This window comes from Scyliorhinus canicula, chromosome 18 (assembly GCF_902713615.1).
Source record: "Scyliorhinus canicula chromosome 18, sScyCan1.1, whole genome shotgun sequence".
In the NCBI taxonomy this organism is placed as follows: Eukaryota; Metazoa; Chordata; class Chondrichthyes; order Carcharhiniformes; family Scyliorhinidae; genus Scyliorhinus; species Scyliorhinus canicula.
In genome coordinates this window covers 24,427,604-24,451,169 of record NC_052163.1, presented here as the reverse complement: position 1 = coordinate 24,451,169, position 23,566 = coordinate 24,427,604, and the positions used below count along the sequence as shown (strand labels likewise).

Sequence of the window (23,566 nt, the reverse complement as noted above, 5' to 3'; positions counted from 1 at the left end):
TGCTGGTGAAACAACAGCATTGACTTTAATGTGAGTACTTTCCATTAACACTGTCCACCAAGTGAATTGAACTCTGGAGGAACAGGCGATGAAAATGTTCCAGTGTTTCCCTTTTATCAAGAAGAGCGATGATGTGGGTGAACTCAGTCCTTTGATATTCAAGGTAAAGGTCGTAATGATCAATTCAAAATATCATAATCCTAGCTTTAATAAGCATTTTTTTGATAACAACGTGCCCTTTTGCTGTGCGAATCCGGATTATCATTTTGAGACAAGCATTTTAATTATCACAGTTACAATATCCCGTCTGGAATAAAAACAAAAATGCTAGAAAAACTGAGCAGGTCAGACAGCAACTGTGGAATGAAAAACATAGCTAACTTTTCCAGTCAATTATCCTTCATCAGAACTTCCTTCTGGTGCTTTCAGTAAATATCAGCAGTAGATATATACAAATGAAAGGATGTGCACAGGCTACAAAGTTAGAAACAAAATGCCATCTAATAACCAGCTGAACAAAAGACATTTACAACAAAGGTTCAGAGGCACGGTGACATGGTGGTTAGCATTGGTGCCTCACAGCGCAGGGACCTGTGTTCGATTCCGACCTCGGGAGACTGTGTGGAGTTTGCACTTTCTCCCCGTGTCTGCGTGGGTTTCCTCCGGGTGCTCCGGTTTCCTCCCACAGTCCAAAGATATTCAGGTGAGGTGGGCTGGCCATGATAAAAATTGCCCCTTAGTGTTCATGGAAGTCCGAGTTCAGTGGGGGTCAGGGATTGGGCTGGGGGGTGTGTTTTGCTGGGATGCTCTTTCAGAGGTTTGGTGCAGACTCGATGGTCCAAATGGCTTCCTTCTGCACAGTAGGGAGTCTCTGATTCTATACAGTGCCCTTAGTTTAATATGTGCATTATTTTATTTTATGGTCATACTTGACTATCTTTGATTGGACAACAGCAATGTATGGCAACATTATCAGTTCATCCAACTAGCTGGGATTCAATTAGTAAAGTTATGTCTATTATTCCGATCACTGCGTATCGATCGGGGCAAACCCGATGAGCCGAGTGGCCTAGCTTTGCTCCTACATCTTATGGTCTTTAGCAGATTAAAAATGTGGAAGTGAATCACAAGACACGGCAGAAACACACGCGTTTGAAGATTGGCTGTCAGAGTGTTTCCAAAAATACGGTCCTGAACCCGTGGTTGGACCGGTCGAGTACTAGGTCGGGGAAGCTATCAGCAATGGCAAAGGAACTGAGGGTTTTCATGGAGTGCATGGGAGGGGTGGATCCATGGAGATTTGAGAGACCAAGGAGCAGGGAATATTCATTCTACTCCCATGTACATAAGGCGTACTCCAGGATAGATTTCTTTGTGCTAGATAAAAAACTGATAGCTGGGGTTGAGGACACTGAGTACTCAGCAACTGTGGTCTCAGATCATGCACCACACTGGATAGACCTATGGGCAGACATGGGAATGTCCCAGTGCCCACATTGGAAACTAGATACAGGGCTGTTAGCGCATGAGGAGATCTGTGAGCGAGTGAGAGAGACCATTCGGGGGTATATAATGATCAATGACATGGGAGAGACTGCAGCGAGGGTGGTCTGGGAGGCACTGAAAGCGGTCATTAGAGAGGAATGTATTTCGATTCGAGCCCACAGGGATAAAACTGAGCGGTCGGAGCTGGACAGGTTGGTAGGAGAAATCTTACAGGTGGACAGGAGATATTCGGAGTCTCCAAATCAGGAGCTCCTGAAGGAGCGTCAGAGACTTCAAATGGAGTTTGGGCTCCTTTCAACAGGAAAGGCGGAGGGCCAGCATGGGGAGAAAGCTAGCAGGATGCTGGCGCATCAGCTGAGGGAACAGGAGGCAGTGAGAGAAATAGGGAAAATAAAGGATTTGAGGGGGAAGACCATGATGGACCCGGGGGCAGTAAATGAAGTGTTCCGGAAATTTTATAGCCAGCTATACGAGTCGGAACCCCAGTTGGGGAGGAGGGCATGAATCAATTTCTGGGGAGACTAGAGTTCCCGAAGGTAAATGAGGAGCTGGTGGAGGCCCTGGGGGGGCCGATTGTGCTTGGAAAGGTGATAGATGGACCGGGGTCGATGCAATCGAGTAAAGCCCTGAGACCTGATGGATTCCCAGAGGAATTTTATAAGAGGTTATCTGGGTTACTGGGGCCATTCCTGGTTAAGGCTTTCAACGAGTCCAAGGAGCTGGGAGTACTCCCCCCAACGTTATCACAGGCATCAATTTCTCTCATCCTGAAGCGTGACAAGGATCTGGAGAGCTGTGGATCGTACAGGCCAATCTCAGTCTTGAATGTAGATGCCAAATTATTGGCAAAGATCCTGGCCACTCGAATAGAGGATTGTGTCCCGGAGATAATTGGGAGGATCAGACGGGATTTGTGAAGGGCAGGCACCTGACATCCAACATTAGATGGCTTCTTAATGTAATTATGATGCCAGCGGAGGGGCGCGAGGCTGTGGTGGTAGATGCCATGGATGCAGAAAAGGCTTTTGACCGAGTGGAGTGGACATCTCTATGGGATATTTTTTTGTTTTTTATAAATTTAGAATACCCAATTCATTTTTTCAATTAAAAGGCAATTTTGCGTGGCCAATCCACTTAGCCTGCACATCTTTTGGGTTGTGGGGGCGAAACCCACGCAAACACGGGGAGAATGTGCAAACTCCACAAGAACAGTGACCCAGAGCCAGGATCAAAACTAGGACCTCGGCACCGTGAGGCAGCAGGGCTAACCCACTGCGCCACCGTGATGCCCTTCTATGAGATATTTTAGGCCGGTTTGGGTTTGGGCAGGGATTTGTGGAGTGGGTCCAGCTGTTGTACCAGGCCCCGGTGGCAAATGTAAGAACTGACCAAGTTTGGTCAGAATACTTTGTCGGGGGACAAGACAGGGATGCCCACTCTCCCCATTACTGTTTGCCATGGCCACAGAACCTTTAGCAATGGCTCTGAGAGCAGCGAATACCTGGAGGGGTATAGTGAGTTGGGGGGTGGAACACAGGGTCTCTCTCTATGCAGATGATTTGCTGCTTTATATCACGGACCCGGTGGGGGGATGACCAAAATCATGGAGGTATTAGGAGAATTTGGGCGATTTTCAGGCTATAAATTAAATATGGGAAAGAGCGAGATGTTCGTGATTCAAGCACGGGGACAGGAAAGAAGGCTGAAGGAGCTTCTTTTAAAGTGGTTGGGAAGAGTTTTGGGTATCTGTGGATTCAAGTGGCCAAGTATTGGGGGCAGATTCACAAGTTAAATTTGGGCAAAGCAGTGGATCAGATGAGAAGGGATTTTTGTAGATGGGACTTGCTCCCACTGACGCTGGCGGTGAGGGTTCAGACTGCGAAGATGACAGCCCTTCCGAGACTGCTTTTCTTTTTTACAGTGTCTCACGATTTTTGTCCCAAAGGCTTTTTTCAGAAGTATGAATGTAGTGATATCGATGTTTATATGGGTGGGAGTAAAGAGGACACTCCTTAAACGGGCCCTTGGGGAAGGAGGATTGGCTCTCCCGAGCTTTATTAACTATTACTGGGCTGCCAACATATCGATGGTCAGGAAGTGGGTAGTGGGGGAGGGGTCGGTCTGGGAGTGGATGGAGGCAGCAATGTGCAACGGTCTGAGTCTGGAGGCTTTACTAACGGCACCCCTGCCGTTCTCGCCAGCTCAGTACTCTACATGTCCTGTGGTGGTGGCAGCCCTGAGGGTGTGGGGGCAATGGAGGCAGCATATGAGACTGGTGGGGGCATCAGTGTGGTCACCGATCTGTGACAATCACCGGTTTGTCCCAGGGGGGGCTGGATGGGAGCTTCAAGGTATGGCAGCGGGCAGGGATTGAGAGGTTTGGGGATCTATTCATCCAGGAGGACTTTCCGACCCTGGAGACATTAGACGAGGAGTTTGATTTGCCGGGTGGGAACAGGGTTCGGTATCTTCAAGTGCGGGACTTTGTACGGAGAGAGATCGCAAGCTTTCTTTGCCTCCCTCTGAGGGGACTACAGGATTGAGTGCTGTCAAAAACAGGGGTTGGAGGTGGGAAGGTTTCGGACATATACAGGGAATTGTTAGGGTGGGAAGGGGCCCCTATCAGAGAGGTGAAGAGGAAGTGGGAAGAGGAGCTAGGAGGGGAGCTGGAAACTGAACTGTGGGAAAAAGCCTTGAATAGGGAAAATGCATCCTTGTCCTGTGCTAGCCTTAGCTTGATTCAGTTCAAGGTAGTCCACAGGGCCCACATGACGGTAGCTCGGTTGAGTAGGTTCTTCAAGGAGTTGGAGGACAGATGTGGGCGGTATGGGGGTAGCCCGGCCAACCATATTCATGTTTTGGGCATGTCCGAAACTGAGGGAATTCTGGCAGGGATTTTCAGATGTTATGTCGGAAGTCCTGGAAGGTAGGGCAACTCCGAGTCCAGAATGAGCAATATTTGGGGTGTCGGAAGATCCGGGGGCAAAGTGGGGGAGGGAGGCCGTTATCCTGGCCTTCTCCTCCCTGGTGACCTGGAGATGGATCTTGCTGAGATGGAGGAACTCAGAGTCCCCAAAATCAGGAGTGTGGGTCAGCGATATAGTAGAGTTTCTCAGTCTGGAGCAAATCAAGTTCGTTCTAGGAGGATCAGTACAGGGATTCGCCCGGAGTTGGCAGCCGTTCATCGGTTTCTTTAACAAAAACTGAACGTCAGCAGTAAGGGGGGAAAGGGAAAAAGTGGGGGGGGGGGAAGGAAAATAGAAGGCATGGTAATGTTAAATAAGGACAGGGAATTTAGTATACGGGTAACTGGGGATAGGGTGGGAGAAGGGGGTACGTGGTGTTTTATTTGTTGTTATTTTAGGGGGTATTTTGTGCGTCAACCCGCACGGTTGTTTTAGAAATGCCAATATGTTAAATTGTGAAAATTACAAATGCTTCAATAAAATATTTTCTTAAAAAAAAGTGTTTCCAAAAGTTGAAAATGATTTTTTCTTTTAAAAAAAAAATATATTTATTCAAATTTTCAATGATTTTCAACAAAACACTCCAAACAGAAAAAGGAATAAAGCACAAAACAAGCAGAAATTATACATGGGATTTCCAACAAGATACAATAACCCCCATTTAACAAATAAACACGCCAGTAAGGAAAACGCCCCACTCTAATCTAAACAAAAAAGAAAAAACGACCCCCCCCCCCACCGGGTTGCTGCTGCTGTTGACCTCCAGCTAACATTCCGCAAGAAAGTCTAGGAACGGTTGCCACCGCCTGGAGAAACCCTGCACAGACCCTCGCAAGGCAAACTTTATTCTTTCCAGCTTGATGAACCCTACCATATCGTTAATCCAAGCTTCCACGCTTGGGGGCTTTGCATCCCTCCACATTAGTAGGATCCTCCACCGGGCTACCATGGACGCAAAAGCCAGAACACCGGCCTCTTTCGGCTCCTGCACTCCCGGCTCGTCCGATACCCCGAAAATGATTTTTTATTATTGTAATGTTCTAAAGAAAGGGTGCGCCTAGGTCGGTACATTCAATATACAGTCAGTCCCGAAATCAAGATTGGCAAGTGAGTGTACTCCGGTGAATTGAAAACACCATAATTGATTCTTACTTTGTTGTTTAACGGAATGAATCGGAAGGTTGTGAGTTCAAGCTCCACTCAAGGACTTGAGGACTTCAGCCAGTGTAACAATCAGTACTTGAGTAAGGACATTCAGTGCCGGATGTTCTGTCTGTATCTCAAATGCTGTGGCAATTATTTTCAGCAAGTTCACCCTCTGCCAGCAGTTATTATTTTTCAAAGCAATTAACTGTGCATGAAGCAATTTGAGTTGTTTCTGAGATTTACAATAAAATGCTTTATGAATATGCCTCTTTACTCTTTCAAGATTGCATGGTTTATCATTACAGATCATAATTTGTGACATTAATTAGGATTGATTTGGGGCTGCATGAAGGACAGAAACTAAATTGGAGAGATTGAAGGGAGTTGCAGGAGAGATGGGCATTTATCTGAGAGAATGAAAACATGTTCAAGATATTGCATTTTGCCTTTCAGGGACAGTGGGCGGGATTCTCTGTCGGCAGGATCCTCCGCTTCGCCGGCAGCGCACCCACGGATTTCCCGATGGCATGGGGATGGCCACAATGGGAAACCCCATTGAGGATCCCATTGCCGGCGCAGTGCAAGAAAATGGGTCTGGCCGGTGGAGAATCCTGCCCCTGATATTTTGTGACCAAATATTTGAACTTGAACACTTTATTGATAAGCTTTAACTATGTACCGATCCCAGTTACTGCCATACATGGTGCTACTTCTCTCACACAGGTTCTTTTTAGACTTTTCGCTATATCTATTACCATGTGACTCTATACATCATACGATTTGGCAGTGCTATTGTCCAGTCCCACGTTAACCTTTGCTCTGCCAAGCACCTTTACACTACAATGGTATGTAGGCACATAGCACCATGGAACACCATCCAGCACGTTCAACATCCACTCCCTCAAGCACCAATACAAAGTGGCAGCAGTATGTAGCATTTATAAGATGCACTGCAGCAACTCACCAAGGATCCTTCAACATTGCCTTTCAATGCTGTGACCTTTACCACATAGAAGGACAAGGACTTTATATGCGTGGGAACACCACCACCTGCAAGTTCCCCTCCAAGCCACACATCATCCTGATTTGGAAAAATGTTGTCATTTCTTCACTGTTGCTCGTTCAAAATCCTGGAACTTCCTCACTAACAGCACTATGTGTGTACCTACAGCACATGGACTGCAGCGGTTTAAAAAGACAGCTCACCACCACCTTCTCAAGGGTAATTAGGGATGGGTAACAAACATGCTTGATGCCCAATTCTTATTAAATATTCTTCAAAAAATTGATCTGGTACATTTTGCTCAAAGCAAATGCCAGCAGCTACATGAAGAAACAGCAAAAGGTAGTGGGTGCCTGGAACTCGCTGCCGGAGGAGGTGGTGGAAGCAGGGACGATAGTGACGTTTAAGGGGCATCTTGACAAATACATGAATAGGATGGGAATAGAGGGATACGGACCCAGGAAGTGTAGAAGATTTTAGTTTAGATGGGCAGCATGGTCGGCACAGGCTTGGAGGGCTGAAGGGCCTGTTCTTGTGCTGTACTTTTCTTTGTTCTTTGTTCTTTGTTCTACACTACAGAAACTGTGGAAATCATCACTGAAGGGTGGTCTGATTCAACTTGGCATGTCCACAAACATATGAGACCATTTTGGTTGTATTGGGATGAGTTAGGCACCTGAGAGGCAGTCATTTATAACAGGCAGGTCACCATGCCGGACTCTTTGCAACCTGATATTCTTCAACATTCACACATGGTTATATCTCCCAGGTGATCAGTTTAAAGGTAGGCAGGCTAGCATACAAGAATCTTTGTGGCCTAATATTCATCAACAATTTTATCACTCACACATGGTGTAGATTGGATAAGAAGATACAATAGAGCATCTATAGGCCGGGTATGAAAAATTACATTGAAGTCATTGTCAAGAAGTGTGAGGCATGTCAAGAAGATACGGCAACACAAGCACCATTGATTCCACATGAAAAACCTACACATCCTTGGTCCAAAATCTTTACCACGTTCTTTCATTTCCATGGCATTGACTTCATTTCCCTTGTCCAATGCCTCAAGCACAACTGCCACATGGGGAGATGATGGCATAGTGGTAATATCATCACACTAATATGCTAGTGACCAGGGTAATGCTCTGGGGACCTGGCTTCAAAACCCACCAATGCCGCAATTTGAATTCAATAGAAAAACATCTGGAATTAAAAGTCTAACCATGGAAACATTGTCAATTGTTGTTAAAAACCCTTCAGGTTTACTAATGTCCTTTAGGTAAGGAAATCTGCCATCCTTACCTGATCTTGCCTACATGTGATTCCAGCCTCGAAGAAATGTGGTTGACTCTTAAATGCCCTCTGAACAAGGGTAATTAGGGATAGCCAGTGATGCCCACATGAATAGGAAAAAACATTCTAAGTGCTATTTTTGGTTTATTTGGTGTGCCTAGAGGCACTATTATGGATAGTCATAGAATCATAGAATTTACAGTGCATAAGGAGGCCATTCGACCCTTCCAAAGAGCACCCTACTGAAGCCCACGTATCTACCCTATCCCCGTAACCCAGTAACCCCCACTTAACATATTTTGGACACTTTAGGGCAATTTAGCATGGCTCACCTAACCCGCACATCTTTAGACTGTGGGAGGAAACCGGAGCACCCGGAGGAAACCCACGCAGACACAGGGGAGAACGTGCAGACTCCACACAGACAGTCACCCAGCCGGGAATCAAACCTGGGACCCTGGAGCTGTGAAGCAACTGTGCTAACCACTATGCTACCGTGCTGCCCTGCAATGGTCTACAATTTATTGGTATGCCTTTTCAGGATATGTGTGAGAAGTGGAATATTTATCACACTGCTTCTCCTCATTACCGTAAATCCAATCGCACAGCAAAATCTTTAATTCTCAAATGTAAACATACCAAGCAAGTTCTTTATCTTGGAATGTTACATCTGAGCGTGACACCTTAAGTGCAATTATTCCATCATGTTTGGGAGATCTGTGTGTGCCAATTTACGTATTCTTACCCATTCTGCTCCCTCAGAAACTAGACAGCAATTTTTAATTTTTGAAACTGCAAGAGAAGATCACCAATGTGCACAATAAAAATATGGGTAAAAATTCAGAATCAGGCCAACAAGTTCACATCCAGGATCCACAGAAGGTATGTGGCAACCAGTCAAGTTGACAAGGGGTTGTTCAGAACTAAGGTCCTATGAAGTCATTACACACCAAGGCTCAATGGTGAGGCATAACTGAGGACAAATCAGATCTATTTCAGCTCCTCAACCACCGTACAGTCTTATTGCAGCTAGGACAAGATCTAGAAAGAATGACAATCCCACAGATTGTTATGAGCAACAAAAGAAACCTTCAGATCAGGTTACCTACGAAAGATCTGGGCATAATTGCAGATTACCATTACACTTTAGAAACTCATAGATTCATCAGTTTTATGCACTTGTGTAATGGTAACTAAACATGAACATGCATTTTAAATAGTTATGTTTTGGAAGGAGGGAAAGCATCTCTGAAAAAGAAAAGGGGATGTTGTATGCCTTTAAAGGATATGATATCACAAGAAGGAAAATATTTCATGGGATCCAGTCTTAGTTTCACTTTCGCTTAGAGTAGAGCACACTCACAGCTCTGATATTTTCCAAGTTTCATACCTAAATATAACTGTTCTCAAGCACCTAGTCTTAATAAATGAACCCCTTATGAGCAATTGGGACCTTGCATCTGGTATAGCAAATAAGCCCAAGATATTATTGAATTATAATACCACATCATTAGGACCATGGAGTGGAAAGGAGATTTGAACTGGAGTGGCAGTTAGTGAGATTAGAAGATTCAAGGTTGAATTTTTGAGAAGGCTGTAATTGTGGTCACCTGGAAAGGAAGGGAAGATATGCCTGAGGAAAGAGACCACCAAGTATGACAACCAGAAAAGATGCTTCAATGATCTTAAGTTTAGTTGAAATGGGGTCAAAGAGCAGGAGGGAGACCTTATGGATGAAAATTGCTGAGAGAGGACTTGCGGGAGATGGAGGGAAGCAACTGAGAGCCGCCGATTCAGATCAACACGGATAAATAAAATAGGAAAATACTTTCTGTGACAATATGGCTTTTAAAGCAAAATAGCACCAGTTTTGATGTGTCATATTACAATAATCTTGCAGCTGGGAGTTACGCAAAATAACTTTAATCGTATTAAAAGAGGCCATGTGACAAGATCTTTCCACCAGACATTATGTAGAAAACAACTAATGACTAATACAGAGAATGCTTTGTTGACCTATGTTGTGAACAACTACAGCAATTGTATAAAATGATAATGAATCATCATTATCTCTGAATACTGTTTAGTTTCAAATTACCCAAAGTATTTTATTTTAAAAATATATGTATTTTTATTAAAGGCATATTGCATATGTACATAGACATATCGGAAAACCAAAACCCATTGGGAACAAAGAACACGACCCACAACTCTCCCACCCCCTTAATTTCCCCCCCCCCCCCCCCTTATCCCCCCCATAGCTAAAACAACTCCAAAACCCATTCCCACTGACACCTTAATTCACCTTGAAGAAATCGATAAATGGGTTCCACCTCCGGGTGAACCCCTCCTCCGCCCCTTGTAAGTCAAACTTGACCTTCTCCAAATGCAGGAATTCTGTTAGGCCGCTCACCCACACCCCCACATTTGGCGGCTCCGAAACTCACCAGCACAACAAGATTTGTCTCCGGGCTATCAGGGAGGCAAAGGCCAATACATTGGCCTCTCTCTCTCTCCCTCCCCCCCCCCCCCCCCCCCCCCCCCCCCAAACTAGACTCACAGGGGCTTTTCACAGTTACTTCATTGCAGTGTTAATGTGTTATGACAATAAAGGTTATTATACAGCTTCGGACATCCCAAATATCACCACCGCACTCGGGCCACCCCTACCCCCAGAATCTCGGACATGACATCCGATAACCCCTGCTAGAACCCCCTCAACTTTGGACACACCCAGAACATATGGACATTATTCCCCCCCCCCCCCCCCCCCCCCCCCCCCCCGCACACCTAACCTCTATCCCTGCACAGAACTGGCTCATCTTCGCAACCATCATATGGGCCCTATGCACCACCTTAAACTGGATGAGGTTTAACCTCGCACACAACGACAACGCATTCACCCTCCACAGGGCTTCCTTCCATGTCCCAGCTCTCACCTCCTCCTCCTCCCATTTGCACTTGATCTCCTCCACCGGATCGCCCTCCCTCTCCATCGACTCTCCGTAAATGTCCGAAACACTCCCCTCCCCAATGTCATCCTCAGAAAATAGCAGCCCCTGGAAGGATGGCACCTCTCCCCTCACTAAGTCCCCCACCTGCAGGTATCTGAAGCCAATCCCCTTAGGCAGCTTATACATTCCCTCCAGCTCTTCCAGACCTGCAAACTTGTCCTCTACAAACAAATCTCTGAAGTACTCTATCCCCACTTGCTGCCACCCCTGAAACCTTGCATCCAATCCCGCCAGCACAAACCTATGATTGTCACATATCTCCAACCAGAGAGGCATGCCCTCCAATGTGAAGTGTTACCTGCAATGGTTCCAAACTCGTAACGCTGAGACCACCACCGGACTCACAGAACACTGGACTGGTGAAAGTGCAAGGGGAGCCAAAAACAGTGTCCTCAAATTTGTCCCCCTTCACAATGTTACCTCCATCCACCCCACACCGATTGCTCCTCCACTGCCCAGTTCCTGACTATTGTGATATTTGCCGCCTGATAATAGTTCATCAAACTTGGCAACAGCAGCCTCCTACCCCTCGCCCCCTCTCCAAAATCACCCTCCTCACCCATGCCCACACGAACCCCAAAATTATCCCGTTCACGTTCCTCAAAGAGGTGGGGAGGTTCTGGAACACAAACAGGAACCCGGGCAGCGCCATCATTTTAAACGCCTGCACGCCAGCCAGTGACAGCGGCAAAACATCCCACCTCTTATGGTCCACCTTCATTCCCTCCGCTAGTCGCACCAAATTCAATTTATGCAGCTGTGCCCAGCTCCGCGCCACCTGAATTCCTGAATACAGAGAAGTCACCCTCACCAACCGGAACGGCAACACCCTGAACCTCCTCTCCTGCCCTCTAGCATTAATCGGGAATGCCTTGCTTTTCCCCTTATTCAATTTATACCCTGAAAAATGGCCTAATTCCCTCAGGATATCCATAATACTATCGAAACTGTTCACCGGGTCCGAAATGTATAACAAAAGATTGTCCACATAGAACGAGGCTCTGTACTCGGCCCCACCCCACTCAATCCCTCTCCAACCCCTCGAAGCTCTAAATGCCATGGCCAACGGCTCTATCACCAGGGCCTTGAGGGCTCTCCTGCCTCATCCCCTGGTGCAGCCCGAAGTACTCTGAGCTCGCCCTATTCATCCGGAGACTAGCCATTGGCACCCTGTACAGCAGCCAAACCCAAGCCACGAAACCCTCGCCAAACCCGAACTGACCTAGCACCTCCAACAGATACGCCCACTCCACCCAATCAAACACCTTCGCTGCATCTATTGCCACCACTACTTCTACCTCCTGCCCCTTTGAGGGCATCATAATGACATTGAGCAACCTGCCGCCTCCTCACAAATCCCGTCTGGTCCTCCTCTACCACCCCGACACACAGTCCTCTATCCTCGATGCTCACACCTTCGCTAACAACTTCCCATCCACATTTAGCAGCAAAATCGGGCGGTACGACCCACATTGCGCCAGGTCCTTATCTTTCTTTAAAATCAGCTAAATGGATGCCTGCAACAATGTGGGGTGAAGCTTCACCCTTCCTCTCACCTCATTATACATACCCCACTAGCAGAGGTCCCAGCTCCACACCTAACTTCTTATAAAACTCTGCTGGGAACCCATCCGGCCCTAGGTCTCTCCCTGCCTGTATCGTTCCAATGCTGTCCTCTGCCCCACATGCCTGATCACCGCCCTAAGCAGCTCCACCACCTCAGCTAGATTCTCTAAGGAGGCCTCATTCCTCTGCCGCTGCAACTTGCTGTTGGAGGAATTCCACCAGCTGCTCCATAGACCACTGATGGGCAGCACAGTCCCCCTGCTCTCCTCCACCTTCTCCTGTGTCACTCCACAAAACCTTTCTTGCTCAAGTTGCTGCCTCTTTCTTGTTGCACTTCTCATCTAATAAGCCAAAAGCCAGTCCCAACAGAGGAGTTTTACATTCCCTCAGTGATCATGCATTTTCTTCCATCTAACAGTGCACGGTTCAGGTGGGGAAGGACCGAAAATAATCCACCTCGAGCGGGAGGCACCAAATGTGTGACCGCTCATTCCATGCCCGCCCCTGGGAGTCTACCCAAATTAGTTTTAAAGAAAAAAAATAACAAAAATGGAAAGACCTTTCTTACGCCAATACACCTACAGGAGCTGACAAAATACATGATATGACATTTTGCTCCAGCATGAATCAACATTATAACTTTTATCAGTGGCTCATTGCTGAACAGGATAACCGACAGTTTCATTTCACAATAAATCTGACTTTCTGGCTTAGGAATCCCTTTCACTTTATGGATAATGTGGAAAAGATCCGAAAACAATGATTTTCAAATTATTTTAGAAGAAAAGAAAATTGGCCTAGTGGCGCGTGACCAATGTGATGATAAATTTGTCACTTAAGTCTTTCTGAATATGATGGCTGATTCCACAAAGTGACAGGCAAGATGTTCGGGCTCAGATTAAACTGCATCACTTCTCGATGCCTTGATGTAAAGATGTCATTGGAGCAATGGTAACAGAATATTTCAAGTTATAGGAGCTCTACAGAAAAGACAGGGAGACTGATAGAAGGGGAGGCATTGCTTCAGCAATTGAGGATGAAATAATTCCAGTGGGAAGAAAGGTAAGCAGACAATGGGGATTCTATGTTTAAAATTAAGAATTAGGAAAGGATGTGTGATGAATGTAAGAACTTCAGATATATCGTATTATATATATTTTGTGGAGTAAGTGTTCAATCCCTGGGTTATGTGAATGACTGCTGCAGTAGTATTTTTAAAAATCCTGGTTTGCAAGACAGCTAGGCTTTTTGGGAGCCGGCAGTGCAATTAAAGCATCGTAAAAGTTTGGGCTAATGATTTTTTGGTTCTATTAAGACGCTTCCCTGAGGAGTACTTAATTAGAGACATTGTGTTCAGTTCAGTGAAATTAAATAGTTCATGTGAGGAACCATGAGTTGAAGCAATCAGGTGTTGAGGTTCAGTTTTAGTTTGTGGCTGGAAGGCAAAAATGAGAAGGTTTTCTCAAGAAATACAGCCAGACATCTGCATTATTCTGTCAGGGGTCAGTTCTCTTTCTTTAACGCAGTCTCAAAAGATCTCTTTTTCTCAAAATGTACTCAAAACATCTTTTACAGCAAGAATTCCTGAGTGCTAACCGTATTTAAAACTGGATTGGCATCTGAAATGGTTTTATTGTTTGAGTGGAAGTAAAGATAGAAGTTAAGGGTTATTGTGTCACTGTATTGATTAGCATTGTTTAAGGGGTAATTGTAAGCTCTTCTGTGATGTTAAATATATTTTAATACTGTGTTAGTAGCAATGTTTGTTTTAATATGCTGTAGTCCTATTTTGCATGAAATTACTCCTGGAATGAGGTATCCCATCCTCACAGTCTATCAAAATTAAAATAAAGTATTGGGGATTCTGTCCCGTGTAGTCACCGTTGGGGTCTGGTCCTGGATCGTAATAGATTTAAGACTGTAATGTGCGTATGTAGAGGCTCCCTTCTCGTAACTCTGATGCGACAGAATTTACATATACAGAGATTAATCAAGTATGTAGCAAAGGCAGAGTGATTTTAATACGGGATTTTAACTTCTAATGAGATTGATTATAAGCTAATGAGCCCATGGCAGAAAAGTAACAAATTTCTTGCGTGTGTCCTGGATACCTTTCTGCAACAAAGCATCCTGAAACCCACAAGGGGAAAGGCTGTATTAGATTTAATGATGAGTCTTGAGCCAAATTTACTTCATAGTCTGATGGTGCGTGACCATTTGTCTAATTGATGATATTGGGCTCATATAATAATCAAAACTAATAATCAAAAACCACTCAGTGCCCAGGAATGACAGGTGAAGAACATGGTGAGTGATGAAAGGCCAGTTTTGCCTGAGAAATTGTAACCCCTCCCTATCTCTGTAACCTCCTGCAGTCGTACAACCATCCAGCTCTACATTTCTAGCCTGTTATGCATTTCATTAATCTACCATTGGTGGATGTGCTTTCAGCCATCCAGGACGTAAGCTCTAGGATTTCCTCCCTCAACCTTTCTATCTCTCTCTCTTCCTTAAAGATGTTCCTTAGAACCAACATCTCTGACCATGCTTTTAATCACCTGTCCTAATATTTATTTGTGTGGTTTGGTGTCAAATTCTGCTCAATAATGCTCCTGTGAAGGGACTTGGGATGTTTTTATTAGATCAGTACACAATACACAGCAAGATATTCTTGTGATTCTGTACACCTTTGTTTGAATTCAGCCATTTCAGCTATTGGCTGTTGACGGTTTTGTTCTGCCTGTATTCAATAATTCTTCTACAGGTCATGTGCCTGAGATATAGATGGTTATTGAAACATTTTATGAACTTCTTGGAAAGCTGCTGCTCTTCTGTAAGGGTCCCAGAGACCCGGATGAACACAGAGCAGACTGTCTGTACCCTGGATTCCTTAGTGTCCCCACCCCTGCAAAGGTGAAAATGTCTATGGGGAGCTAATGGAGTGCCAGTCTACTGTTGCAATGAGGGGCCGTAACCTCTGAAGCACACATACTAGGTTCCTCGCTGTTGTTGGGAACAGGATTCTGGTGTCCAATGATCAATGGTAGAATGGACCTCATGGAATTAGAAAAGTTGTTAAATTCCCAGGAGAGTGGAACCAAATGTCCTTTGTCCCTCTGAGATGCTGCCCTGCATTGTTTGAAATTTGATCATCCAAGCTCCAGAGTCCTTCAGTCAGCACCTTTAGATTGGGTTGACTGACTGTGTCAAAACTCTCATGAAGTGAAAGAAGGTTTGTAAGTTCTTCTATAGCTGCCTCTTTTTCGACACTGTCCTGCAATGAGATGAATTCCTCCCAGGCATTGGCGCACAATGATAATGGGCTCTATCAGCATCCCAGCCGTTTGACACACATCGTACAAGCAGCCATAGTGAATCGGATTATGTGTTTCCTGACTTGGCAGTATCCTTTTTCTCAATGGTAGGATCCCTGAGACCATCATCCATTTGATCTGCAGCCAGGAGCTGAAATGTAAATGCTCAACTGCTCTCAGCTGTACATCCAAATTTATATCCTTTACCTTCCCTGGAATGCTCTGAGATCATAAAAGATGCAGCATTTCTTACAACACATCAACTCCTCATCTATGCTATCCATACTCTTGTGGGAGCCTGTGGGGGTGAGAGGGTTAGCGATTAGTTCTGGTGAGTGTTGATATTGCCCGAGGTAAAGGTTTTGCTCTTCAGAAATCTCCTCGTCTGTATCCAAGCTTGCTGGAGAAGAACCCAATGCTCTTAACATTGGTCTAGGCCCCACAAAACCATGAAGGAAACTTTACCCTAAATCCATACTTAAACCCTAAATCCATACTTCCAACTAACTTTTTTTTATTGCGATAGCTGGGAAACGAACCCGGGTCAACTTCTTGAAAAACAACTATGCTCACCACTATACCACCATCGCTCACTCCTAAATCCATATTTAATGTACCTGAGTACTGGAAAGTTTATGCCTGTTCTGGCAGGCTTCCATCAAAATTCTGGACCAGTTGAGTGTGTCCATTAGGACAGCTGTGGGTTTTCCCCGTCATTTTTTGCTGTTTTAAATTGACTCTAAAGAGGAAACAAAGCAGCCATTGAAAATAGCTTGAATTTGATTCTGGTCACTGATCATTTGACACTGGAAGGAGAAATTGATTGAGTGGTTTTGTGATGGTTTCTCATCTTTGACTCATTCCTACTTTATATAATTTTCATTTGATCAATCAGATGTTTGAGTCAATCATTATATTATCTTTGAGTGGAAAGTCACTTGAATTCACTTGAATATTATGTCCCACGTGTATGGACTATATACGTTATTATATACCACTTGTTAATTTATTTCTGCTGATGACAGGTATTCCAAGCTAAATCAACATGGGCACCTGTTCAGTATAATCTTAACACGATATTCAACCCATGCCTTTAATCAGAATTTTTTATACTTTACGGCAGACTATTGAGATTGCGTTTTTCTCTTGCTTTACTTGCTGTTAAATGTCGGGTGAAGATAGATAAAATGGTTAAGGCGAACAAACAGAAAGGAATGCAATGAGTTACATATAAAGAATAATATTCTACAAGAACGATTAAATAAAATCCCTTTTGCTATTTTTTAATTCAATCTATCTAATTTCTCTGCCCTGCTACTGCGATGAGGTGTGAGCGAAGTGGAATGAAGTGAGGCCGTGTTTGTGTGTGTTCAACTGAAATAGTGTGAGAGTGAAAGTAAGTTTTAGAATGACAGCAAGTATACAATTAGCAAATATGTACTGTTCTACTGTGTCCGGGCATGTGTGCCCCAGTAACTAGAGTGAATGGGGGAACAATGTAGGAAGTGTTTGTACTGTAGACGTGCATGGCCCTTTGAGAGTATGTTTGAGAGTATATGTGTGGAGATATCACTCTGAATGCATGTATCAGTGAATATGTGATAAGCAAACGGATGGCTGGGTGCGTGAGAGGGGAAATTCAATTTCCTAGATTCAGTGAACAGAACGAAGTGGGGCATCCCTTGTTATTTAGTGCGCGTTTCTAAAGGTACACTGTTAGAAACAAGGTCGCATGTCTTATGACGCCTATTTTTGTTCAGCTCTTTATTTAACATTGTAATGATTAGGTCTGGGGCAGCAGCTCCGGGTTAACCCCAGGTATTGAATGGACTACGCTCCTGGCGGCGCCGTGTGGTCACACACAGCTCCACTGCTTTCCGTGTTCCAGTAACAGGAACACATGAAAATATCTGATCCCTGGTGATTCCAGTCTCTCAATAACCCATCCTGTTTTTTTTTGCCCCTCCGCCCCAACAGGAAGAGGAACTCGGCAATGGTGAGATGGTGCAGGCGAGGTGCAGTCGCTGTCCCCAGGGGGACGGTGCTGAAACGGAGAGCGATTTGCGGTCAGAGCCAAACAGCCAACAAGTGACCTGCCAGCCACACCGCCAGCGCTGTGAAATCAACAAAGTCAACTGCTGCATCAAGTACATCATGTTCCTGAGCAATTTCATGTTTACAGTCCTCGGCTATCTGCTACTCGCGATCGGGGTTTGGGGACTCATAGACAAGGAATCTCTGAACTTGGACAGGATCAGCAATCTGAGTACTGACCCAATGCTGGTGTTTGTGGTTGTGGGGATGGTTGTTGGCACCGTGTCTTTCTCTGGATGCGTGGGCGCCCTGAGGGAGAACCAATGTTTGTTGAAATTCTTCACAGCCGGTGTCCTAATGCTGGCGACGGCCGAGATAATGGTTGGGATCCTGGTCTATGTCCTGAGGGACAGGATAGGAGGATACCTGCAGAACGGGATGATCCTGGGTGTCCAGAGGTATCAGGATGACCCGGACCTCCGGTTCATTGTGAACGAGATCCAACAAGGGTTAAAGTGCTGTGGAGTCGAGTCGTATCAGGACTGGCAGCTAAACCTGTGAGTAGATGACAACTGCAGCATTTGCATCACCTACTGTCCCGTTTTGTAAAGCGTATTTAGTCTGGGCTTCACAATAACCGGGTCTCCATTCTGCAAAAAAGTACAATTTGATTCGAAGTTGTATGTCCAATGAAACATGTCCGCTTGATGACTTTTCGTGAGGGGAAATTATCAATGCAAGCAGCATCTCCTCCACAACAACCGGTCCACATGAAATCTCTCTTTCATGAATCAGGATAGTTGGTGAAAAGGTCCCATCACTATTTAAAATACCCACTGTACTTGGATATAGGCTATAGACATGTATCTTTAAATACATTTGTTTTCTGTCTTCTATCTAACACTATCAATTTGACTTTTCCAGATTTGGAAGTATTTTAAAGTCCAATTTGCTGTTACCTTTCACATCTAACACCAGCCCAAGCGTTTTGACGAATTCTTTGGCAGAAGGATACATATGCTGGCGGAATTGTCAATGGCTGTGTTGTCTGTATTAAATCTTAGAGAGTCTATTGATTTCTGGCTGTGGAGGGAGTTCTCAAAGGCTTAGTTATGCACAGTGCTTCGACAGAACTGTTAAGGTTCACCATCAACTGTTTTTTTATTTGCTTCGCCGCCCCCCTGCCCCCCCCCCCCCCCCCCCCCCCCCGCCACCCCCCACACACACTCTATTTGTTTTACCCATGGTTTAGTTAAGTGAAATCCCATCGTCCTAAACGATACCCTTCCTTTTTTTTTCAACAGTCAAAGATTGATATTCATGATTTAATCCCAAACACAGTGGGAATTTTGAAAAATGATAATTGCTTGAGACAAGCTGTTACAATATGTTTATTCAGTTCTATGTACTGACGCACATGATTCTTCAGTACTGCATCATGGGAACATTTAGCCCTTCCAGCCTGATCCACCATTCAGTGAGTTCATAGCTGATCTGTGAATGAACTCATATTTTTCCCCTCAATTCTTGATGCCTTTAGTTAACAAAAGTGTCCTGTCTCTGATTTAAAATTAACAATTGTTCAAGCATCAATTGCCCTTTGTGGCTACCAGAGCAGGTCAAAGGCGAGGAACCCTACAGAGAGTAACTCACGTCCTGACCCCCCAAAGCCTGTCCACCATCTACAAGGCACAAAGCAGGAGTGTAATGGAATTCTCTCCACTTGCCTGCATGAGTGCAGCTCCAGCAACACTCAAGAAGCTCATCACCATCCGGAACAAAGCAGCCCGCTTGATTGCTATCTCTTCACAAACATGCAATCCCTCCACCACCGACCAACAGTGTGTACCATCTATAAGATGCAATGCAGGAACTCACCAATGTTCCTTAGCCAGCACCTTCCAAACCCACAATGACTAACATCTAGAAGAGCAAGGGCAGCAGATACCTGGAAACCCCACCAACTGGAAGTTCCCCTCTGAGTCACTCACCAATCCGAGTTGGAAATCACTGTTCCTTCGCAGTTGCTGCATCAACATCTTGGAAATTAAATTAAATGAAAGTCGCCATAGTCCCAAATAATCTTAGGCTGCTTTTGAGGGGAGAGCTGACTGATGAAGATTTGAAATGAGGATCACCACACCTCAAGTGAGGGGTAAGGTTGAGCAGGCGGGATGTTCATGAATTATCTCAACTGGTATGGAAATTAAACCCGTGCTGCTGGCCTTGTTCTGCATCAGAAACCAGTTGTACAGTCAACTGAGCTAAACTGACCCCGTGGAACTCTCTCCCGAACAGCACTGTGGGTATACCTACACCTCAAGAACTGCAGTGGTTCAAGAAGGTGGCTCACCACTACCTTCTGAAGGGCAACTAGGGATAGGCATTAATCGTAGAATTTACATTTTAGAATGAGGCCTTTCAGCCCATCGGGTCTGCACCGGCCCTTGGAAAGAGCACCCTTCTTAAGCCCACACCTCCACCCTATCCCCATAACTCAGTAACCTCACCAAACCTTTTGGACTAAGGGACAATTTAGCAAGGCCTAACCTGCACATCTTTTGACTGTGGGAGGAAACCTACGCAGACATAGGGAGAAAGTGCAAACTCCACACAGTCATCCGAGGCTGGAATTGAACCCTGGATCCCTGGAGCTGTGAGGATGCAGTGCTAAACACTGTGCCACCGTGCCGCCCCTAAATAAACGCTGGCCTAGCTAGCAATGCCCACATCCCATAAATTTGTTTTTAACTTTCAAACCTCTATCACCTTTTTTGTGTAAAAGTGTTTCCATGTTTTACGCCTCGAAGGTCTGGCTCTAATCTTTGGTCTATGCACTCTGGACTGAGTCTTTCCATTCAGCAGAAATAGTTTCGCTCTATCTACTGCATCTGTTCCCTTTAACATCTTGAAAGCATCAACAAAGCACCCTTAATGTTCTAAATTCCAAATATTACAGCTCTACTGTGTGTAATTATTTCTTGTAATTTAATCTTGGAGTCCAAGAATCATTCTGGCAAATCTATGCTGCACTCCTTCCAAAGTGAATATATCCTTCCTAAGGTGTGGTGCCCAGCAGTGTTCATAATGCTTCAAATATGGTCTAAGCAAGGCTTTGTATAGCTGTAGTATACTTTTGACCTTCTTTTATTCTAGTCCTCTAGTCCTAAAGGTCATTTCATTAACCCTTTTTATTATTTTCAGATTAGCTCCTGATTTGGTATCAGTGAGAAAAAAGTAATAGGAACGGTAAAAAGAAAGTTCCATCAGTCCTGAATAAAATGTAATATTTTATGAAAAGTTCTAGTTTTAGAATGGTTCATGAATTTCAAAACAAAAGTTTTCTTTTTGATTAAACATGTTACCCCTAACTTATAACTCTTTTAAGAACGTGGGACTCAGGAATAGGAGTAGGCAATTCAGCCCTTCGAGCCAGTGCCATCATTCAATAAGATCATGGCTGATATGGGCAGAATGGTGGCACAGTGGATAGCACTGCTGCCTCACGGCGCCGAGGTCCCAGGTTCGATCCTGGCTCTGGGTCACTTTCCGTGTGGAGTTTGCACATTCTCCCCGTGTTTGTGTGGGTTTCGCCCCCATAACCCATCATGGCTGATCAGATTGTGGTCTCAAATCTACTCTATTGTCAGCACCTGCTGCCACCCTGACCCACCCTCCCCATAACCCTTGACTATCTTGTCTACCAATGATCTATCTAATAGCTAACTCAGCCTTGATTACATTCAATGGCTTTGCCATCCACAGACTAATGACCCTCTGAAAGAAAAATAAATTCTCCTCATCTCCATCTTAAAAGGGAGGCCTCCTATTCCAAAACGGTGTTCCCTAGTTCTAGTCTCCCCACAAAAGGAAACGAGACATCCACCATTAAGTCTCCTCAGGATCTTGTATGTTTCAATTAGGTTAATAAGGTCTTGCAGGTCAACCTTCTGTTTACATGATTATATAATGAAACTGTTGATGCCATTCGGTAATTTTGTCTTTGGGTTTGTGTTTCATCCCTGCTGCAGGCTTCATTTTGTATGAAATAAAACTCATAATTGCTTACGTATATTTAAACATTGGGTGCCTGTTTAATTAGTTTGGTGGCCTCTCAAAATCCCATGAACAGAATTAGACATTTGTGCTAACTATATGCCATTGGTGGGCAGCACGGTGGCACAGTGGTTACCACTGCTGCCTCACGGTGCAGAGGACCCAGGTTAGGTCCTGGCCCCAGAACACTGTGTGGAGTTTGCACATTCTCCCCGTGTCTGCGTTGGTCTCACCCCCACAACCCAAAGATGTGTAGGGTAGATGGATTGGCCACGCTAAATTGCCCCTTAATTGGGGGGGAAAAAAAGAATTGGGAACTCTAAGTTTATTTTTAAAAACTATATGCCATGTATGTATGCATACATCTTACTATTTAAAAGGTACAAGTTGATTTGAAACTGTTAGCATTGTTAAAAAGTGTTTTAAAAGCTCAAATCATATTTTGTACAGTTTCTAACTTAATGTCACACTGGGAGAGGTTCTCACTGCCTATCTGATGGCTGTATTTTTGATTCACTTTGGTGGCTACTTTTCATATCGGTAGCTTTAGTGATGATAGCTTATCATTGTTCAGAACCAGCTAGTCAACGGAATGCTTCAGAAGAGTAGACAGTTTCATTGGCATTGCTTGTCCCATATCCCAGCAAGTTACCTTCCTGATCACGTAAAGCACAGAGTGTTGACAGTAGTTATGGAACACCTTGAAACAAAAGTCCTCTTATACTTCTTCATTGAGAGAGGAGAGGCATGCAGGGGAAAATGTTCTTGCAGAGAAATTGGAAAAGAATGCAAATAATGTATGGTTTCTCTGTAAAAAAAAAGTGTTTCGAAGCTGCTTAATTTATGTTATCTTTTTGCAGGTATTTCAACTGCAGCGCCCCAGGTGTCCATGCTTGTGGAGCCCCAGCTTCATGTTGCATCAATCCTCAAGAAAATGGCATGGTTATAAACTCTCAGTGTGGCTTTGGCGCTTTACACATGGAAGAAGTGACCGCGCAGGATTATATTTATCTACGTGGCTGTATGTCACGTCTCACTAGCTGGCTTACCAGTAACATAGGTTCAATTGGTACATTTGGTGTCATTCTCATGGTTATTCAAGTTCTTGGGCTTATTTTTGCAACAAAGATACTGAGTGACATTGAATTAATCAAGGCCCATTGGTAGCAGAGTGAAAACAAGCTATTCCTGTCAACCTTTATTTTATGTTTCCAACAATGAATGGGAGGTACCTGTTGAGTGTATGATTGAACTCTTCCACATTTCTGTTGGCATCCAAGTCTGGCATAACCCACACATGAAACAGAGTTTTAAGTAAATTTAGACTCACTTTATTGCCCTTGACTGGATTTGTCCCTGAAATCGATCCTGGCTTTTTCTACTTATGAAACTGAGGATTGGAATGAATTGAGGTTCATCAGCGTGGTTAAGTGTACTGAGAGAATTTAACTTAATGCAAACCAAGAGTGGCTGCACACCCCCCAACCATTTTGTATCCTGCATATACAGCATAGTTTAACTTTTTTCTCAACAGATGCAAACTGTATTACCATGCTTAGCCCACACAGACAAGCAGGGGATCTGAGATTCACAAATTGCAGTTTCATGCTGCCCATGTCCAGAGGTAATATTATCTACTAATAAAGGTTCTACCTACCACCAGAA

General features: G+C 44.5%; 1 protein-coding gene across 2 annotated transcripts; it reads left to right on the top strand.

Moving 5' to 3' along the window:
• On the top strand, positions 1-23,566 carry LOC119953343 (tetraspanin-10). 2 transcript variants are annotated; one of them, XM_038777521.1, is made up of 3 exons: positions 1-163; positions 17,789-18,402; positions 22,762-23,566. In XM_038777521.1, exons 1-3 carry the CDS (start codon positions 89-91, stop codon positions 23,066-23,068), a joined length of 996 nt encoding a protein of 331 aa, XP_038633449.1. In that variant the 5' UTR covers positions 1-88; the 3' UTR covers positions 23,069-23,566. The 2 variants fall into 2 exon arrangements, with proteins under 2 accessions (XP_038633449.1, XP_038633450.1); XM_038777522.1 differs by lacking the exon at positions 1-163 and adding an exon at positions 17,410-17,519.